The following is a 6,529-nucleotide window of genomic DNA, read 5'->3' as shown; positions in this document are numbered from 1 at the left end:
CAACAAGTTGAGCAGTCGGACATGGCAAGGGTCATCAATGGAGCAGAAAGTCAGGCAGGCCAAGGTCAGGATCCAGAACATGAAACGGGCCTATTCCTTGTCATGTCAAAGGGAGACGGACTCACACTAGCTGCAATACAACAGCACTAGAGAGTGGTACTCTCCAGACTTATAAAGACCTTTTGGCACGAATTATGCTTGCACATGCAGAATCGCACACCAGGATGCGACCCATGCACAAGTGAGATGTACAGACCTCCCCACATGCTCACACCAACACCTTATGGTACCAGTGCTTACACCACTTAATATGCGTGTGTGCAAAGCGCCAGACCCTCACACATAGGATCCCACCAGCCCATGCTAGGACAACTTTCATGCCAGCTTCTGCATGTACCAGACGCTTAGTCTGGACAGGGAACTGACCATGACAACCGCACCGCCATACACCACTGTGATCATTTTACTATTTTCTGCCTTTTAAAAATGGAAGGCAGTGTTGCATCTTTTCCCATACAATGTGCAAATCACATGTAACGCAAGTCCATGGAGAAGCAGAAAAATGGCAATCGGAATGCAAGAAAGCACATGTGAGTTTGAAATTAACATACATTTTCATGTAAGCCCCTTACAATATCCTAGTAGTTCTGAGTAACCATGAGCTATCTTGGTGTTCCACAACACTTGAATGCCTGGCTGCTACCTCATAGAGCCAGATTTAGGCCCGGTTCAAAGTAAATGGATCCTATGTTAATCAATGGGATCCGTTCACATTGCTCCATTCAAACAGATCCATACGGACCACAAGTTTGGGTCTGCAGCGATTTCTCCAGATCGCCGTATGTGTCCCATTACAATAACAACATTTCTATAGCGCTTTTCTCCCATAGGACTCAAAGCCGTTGGGCTCTCTCAGATTCATTATTAACACAATAAAACTATATTTCTGCAAACACCAAACTGAACAGGTGGGTTTTCAGTCTGGATTTAAGGGCCTGTTTCCACTACACGCAGATTGGATGCAGAATGGATGCAGAAAAACTGACTCCAATGAATGCCTATGGGGAAATCTGCATCAGAAAAATCACGTTTTCAGGTAGACTCGGGATATGACTAGATTATTAGAACCTGTAAAATGAATAGGCTGTAAGTAGTTTGCACCCCAGCAGTTCTGGATGCACGTCTGGCTTTTGGGAAGATAAAAGTATATGATTTGCATATTCTGCAGTGCTGCATCATGGAAGATCTTATTTCCTTTCAAAATCTGAATAATTGCAAATACCTTCTATTTTAACCACAACAGCATAGCTACACACCTAAAATCATCATCTTAGCCTCAGGGACGTAGTTATATATGTATTGTGCCACTGTGCGTACTCCCGCTCGCTCGTGCACACACTCCTGCGCATGTTCTCATTTCCGCCCATTAGTGAGCAGATCGGTGAATGGGAACTCTTCCATAGTTGCATATAAAAAAAAAATGACAATTATTAAAAATACAAAAATAGTTACCTTAGGGACTGAACTTTTTAATACGTATGTCTTGAGGGTATATTGCTCTTATTTTTGTACATTCAGTATGTGGGCTTGTATTTAGTGATAGATGCAAAACAGAAAAAATATATACCTTTATTTCCAAATAAATTATTGTCGCCATACATTGTACTAGGGAAATATTTTAAAGAGACACTGAAGCGGAAAAATATATATCATATAATGAATTGGTTGTGTACTATGAATAATTACTAGAAGATTAGCAGCAAAGAAAATATTCTCATATTTTTATTTTCAGGTATATAGTGTTTTTTCTAACATTGCATCATTCTATAATATGTGCAGATTACACAACACTCAGCATTCAAAATGATTCTTTCAGAGCAGTCTGTGAACTAATGACCTCTCCTCTGGCAGAGAAAAAGTAAATAGTCCAGGAACAGTTGAGATAATAAAAGTCAGATAACAGCCCTCTCCACAACTTTGAAAGTCGTAGAGTTTAATGGCTTTTTTGTATAGAGATAACAACTGGAGTGTCTTAACTCTTCCTGTACTGGAAACAATTAGACTGATGTATCTGATCTTAATGTTTTATTTCTTAGCTGTACTACACATACAAATCATTTTATCATCATTTTTTTTTCGCTTCAGTGTCTCTTTAAATGTTGCAATAACCGGGCCAAATGGGCAAATAAAATGTGTGGGTTTTTATTCACAGTAGAACGTTTTATTTTAAAACTATAATGGCTGAAAATTGAGAAATAATGATGTACCACTCAGTGGGCTTGATTCACAAAGCGGTGCAAACTGTTTAGCACGGGTGTGCTAAACAGTTAGCACGTGAAGTGCAGTTCGTGGACTTTTGCGCACGCAAAATGCCGCGATTCGCGCGATCGTGGACTTTTGTGCGTGCAATTTGCCGTGATTCGTGCAAATCGCGGAAAATTGCGCTGGCAAAGGTCCGCGATCGCGCGAATCGCGGCACTTTGCGCGCAGTGCTAAACAGGTTGCACCGCTTTGTGAATCAAGCCCAAAGAAAGCCTCATTGGTGGCAGAAAAAAACAAGATATAGATCATAATGTTGTGATAAGTAGTGATAAAGTTATTGGCGAATGAACGGGAGTAGCACTGAAGGATGAAAATTGCTCTGGTCCTTAAAGTGCACCAGAGATGAATACCAGGGATGAATATTAAAAAAAAAATCATACATAACGGGCTTCCTCCAGCCTGATCACTCCTTTGGCACCGACCTCTACCTCCTCAATCTTCCGTAAGTGGTCCCGGTATCTTCGGCCAGTCGGCGCATGCGTCAGGAGAGTTCTGCACCTGCACAGTAGTGCTGCACAGGCGCAGAAAGCTCCCGGCGATGGGAGCGTGATGAGGCAGGCATGCATGGTCGGGTTGCGCATGCGCAGTAAGCCCCCGACTGAATACCGGGACCCCTTACGAAAGATCCAGCAGGCAGAGGACGGCGCCGAGGAAGCACTCAGGCCGGAGGGGGCTGGAGAAAGCCCCAGGTATGTCTCATTTTTTTTAAATATTCATCTCTGGTTTCCTTTAAAGCCAATGGGAATCAGTAAAAAAAAAATCAGCCAGAGAAGGCTCTGGGTCTTTCAGAGCCTTCCTGCTCCTCTCTCGGTTTCCTGGTTGCAGCTCCTCCATTTGAATCCCCCGCTGCGGAGGACTTCGGAGCCAAGTCTTCCTGAAGACAGGTGGCTCCATACTGCGCATGCATGAGTTCCCGAAGACTTTCCGAAGCCACCTTCTGTGGCGGAGCGATAAGTATTTGACCAAATTAATTGAATACTGCTACCAGGGAGCCAGCACTGGAACAGGGACCGAGAGAGAAGCAGGAAGGTTCTATAGGACCTAGAGCCTTCCCTCTCCTTAGGTAAGTATCTGGTTAATTATTTTTTTTTTATCTCAGTTCCTATTTACTTTAAAGAGACTCCGTAACAAAAATTGCATCCTGTTTTTTATCATCCTACAAGTTCCAAAAGCTATTCTAATGTGTTCTGGCTTACTGCAGCACTTTGTACTATCACAGTCTCTGTAATAAATCAATGTATCTTTCCCTTGTCAGACTTGTCAGCCTGTGTCTGGAAGGCTGCCAAGTTCTTCACTGTTGTGGTTCTGCTATGCACTCCCCCCTCAGGGGGGAAAGAAACACACAAATGATCTCTTGAGATTCAAAAGAAAGGCTGTATACAGCCTGCTTGTGTATGGATGTATTTTCTATGTGTGGACATACTGTACATCAACTTACTTCCTGTTTTGGTGGACATTTTGTTTGTTTATAAACAAACTTTTTAAAAACTGTTTTTAACCACTTTTAATGCGGCGGGGAGCGGCGAAATTGTGACAGAGGGGAATAGGAGATGTCCTCTAACGCACTGGTATGTTTACTTTTGTGCGATTTTAACAATACAGATTCTCTTTAAGGAGAAAAAAACTTTCCAAAAATATTCACAGTAGGGTCCATTCACATAAAGGGAACCTGAGGTGAGAGGGATATGGGGGCTGCCATATTTATTTCCTTTTAAATAATAACAGTTGCCTGGCTATCCTGCTGATGCTCTGTCTCTAATGCTGGATACACACGGTACGATTTTCCGACCCGATCGTTTTTAAGCTAAATACTCACCTCACGAGGCAGGAAGATGGATCCCAGCGACATCCAATGATTAACGTTCCCCAATCCATCTCCCTGTTGGCGGATATACGCGACAGGCGCAAACGAGTGTTCAAGCAATCATGGTACTTTGCGCAGGAGTCAGCGGGGATCTTAAAGACCTGAGTTTGAAGTGGGATCGATTTTTACAGATTGGTGATGTGTCGCATTGACTGCATCCTAACGAGGGTCACGGATGAAAAAAGAATACCTTTTAAAAACTGATCCTGCAGTGTGAAATATCAGGCAAATAAAAAACAGATGTACTTACCTGGGGCTTCCTCCAGCCCCTGGAAGCTTGTGTGTCCCTCGCCCCAGCTCCGCTTTCAGCAGGATGCCCAGGGTCCCCTCCGTGCGCTCACACATGCACAGAGGCCACCAACCTGGCTGGGTCAGCAGCTGCTACGGAGGGGATCCCGGGCGACCCAATGAGAGCTGAGCTGCAGTGAGGGACACATAAGCTTCCAGGGTCTGGAGGAAGCCCCAGATAAGTAGATTTTTTTTTTTGCCTGATATTGATTACCACTATTCAAAGTGTATACAGAAGTGATCATTACCAGCAAAGCACCATTGACAAGCTAACACTGTGGTTAATGGAGGCCCCCAGTGCAGGCTTATCATGGTATTGTTTTATGTTATTATGGTCAAAAACAACGCAGAAACATTTTACAAATCACAGTCCTGGTGAACAGTTTGTTCAACTTTTTATGAGTAGATGACTGCAAGAAAGTGCATTGAGGTCTATAACTTTAAGAGCCAGCATACGGTGAAACAATGTAAACTGTAACCCAAGAAAAGTGAAAGAAAGTTTTGTATGGAGGAGGCCGCGCAGATCGGCGTGTGTCTGCAGGCGATCGCTATAGCTGGGTAGACTCTCTTCGGACTGGATTGCCCAGTGAATGTCACCCGGCAGGCTGGACACAGGAGGGGACAGTGTGGAGAGGCAGCCCTGGCCGGGTGCAGACAGAGGGCTGGGCGGCGGCAGACACGGGGTTAAGGCTGAGGAATGCAGGAGTGTGGAATGTGCATGCAGATGAGACGGATGCTAATCTCATGCTAATGAGTCTGTGGCTGGGAACAGGCCGAGGTTATTGGCTTCCCCGGATCCTAATCCAAACGGCTCCTTCTTCCTCGCTGCTTCTGCGAACTCCAGCCTCGGGAGCTGCGCGTCCCCCCTTCTCATGCTGCAAGTGGCGCAGCCCCAGCGACATGCCGGAGGATTTCCTGTCTGCTGGGCGACTCCATCCATCTCACTAGGGGCCGCTTGGGTTTTTTTCTAGCGTGCGGAGGGCAGGCTTCCTCCTTATTTCTCTATATCCCTCACTGAGACGACCCCTTGCTGCTCCCTCCAACCTCTTTCTGTACTTATGGAGGAGTTTGCAGGGGCTGATCATGCCTAGGAAAGGGAATGGGCAGCTACCTTTACCGGATGGCTGGGAAGAAGCGAGGGATTTCGACGGCAAAGTCTTTTATATCGATCACAACACCAGGCAGACCAGCTGGATCGACCCAAGGGACAGGTAGGGTGACACGTGACCCCCACCTAGCATGCAGTGTGTGTGTCTTTGTTCCTCCCCAGCCCCCGGGACGTGTGACTGACTGTGTGGCCTATAGGCGAGTTTCCTGCTTCCCAACTGGCAGGGCGCTGTGCATTGACTTGTTGGGGAAAGTGCAGAACATGGAGCTACAATGTAGCAGCTGTTGGAGAGTTGTACGGCTATGTTGTATCCCATCCCAGCTTGGAGGGGGAGGGAGCTGAGGAAGAAAGACAGCCAGGCCAGGGGGAGGTGGGATGGAAGGGGGGGGGGCAAACATACATGGAGCAGTCACTTTGGGTAATGAAAGGGGGTGGAGTCAGCTCAGGAATGTTGGGCTCTGTGAGAAAAAAAAGAAAAGAAAAATGTGGTGAGGCAACATAGAGAAGCTTATACCCCTGGGTGGGGAGAGGGGGGGAGGCACACACTCATTCTTTCCCACACTCCCTAAACAGTTTGTTGCCCTTCACTTTTTCAATGGTTAATAATAATGTTTTTGCTGCCATCCACTCTTGGAAACTAAAGTGTGCTGTGCATGTCCATTGAAGGCCTGAGCCTTTACAAACCCTGGGCACCTTGGGTATTGTCAGCCCCTGAGGCAGCCTAGGGATTAGAACAGAATATTTTCTGTATGCCCATAGTAGTTACATACTAGCCCTCCAGCACTGTGAGCTATAAATGTCAGCTATGTGTGTTGTCACAGTGAGAAAAAATACCAGTGTCGCAAGATTCCTCGCTACTCGTTGCTGCTTACCTAACTGTTGCTACGGTGGTTTTTTTTCTTTTTCTGGGAAAAAAAAGTGCTATCATTGGTATTGTTCACTTACCG

General features: G+C 45.6%; 1 protein-coding gene across 1 annotated transcript in view; it reads left to right on the top strand.

The window, feature by feature from the left end:
• The first annotated feature begins 5,175 nt into the window (after nt 1-5,175).
• WWC2 (WW and C2 domain containing 2) overlaps nt 5,176-6,529 on the top strand; it is a 265,651-nt gene continuing 264,297 nt past the window's right edge. Inside the window, exon 1 of the mRNA XM_068278746.1 lies at nt 5,176-5,685. Coding sequence (XP_068134847.1) covers nt 5,558-5,685 — 128 coding nt within the window. The 5' untranslated portion in view covers nt 5,176-5,557. The remainder of the gene's footprint in view (nt 5,686-6,529) is intronic.

Source organism: Hyperolius riggenbachi, chromosome 1 (assembly GCF_040937935.1).
Source record: "Hyperolius riggenbachi isolate aHypRig1 chromosome 1, aHypRig1.pri, whole genome shotgun sequence".
NCBI lineage: Eukaryota > Metazoa > Chordata > Amphibia > Anura > Hyperoliidae > Hyperolius > Hyperolius riggenbachi.
The sequence above is the reverse complement of the archived record's forward strand: the minus strand, read 5'-3'. Positions and strand labels throughout refer to the sequence as shown.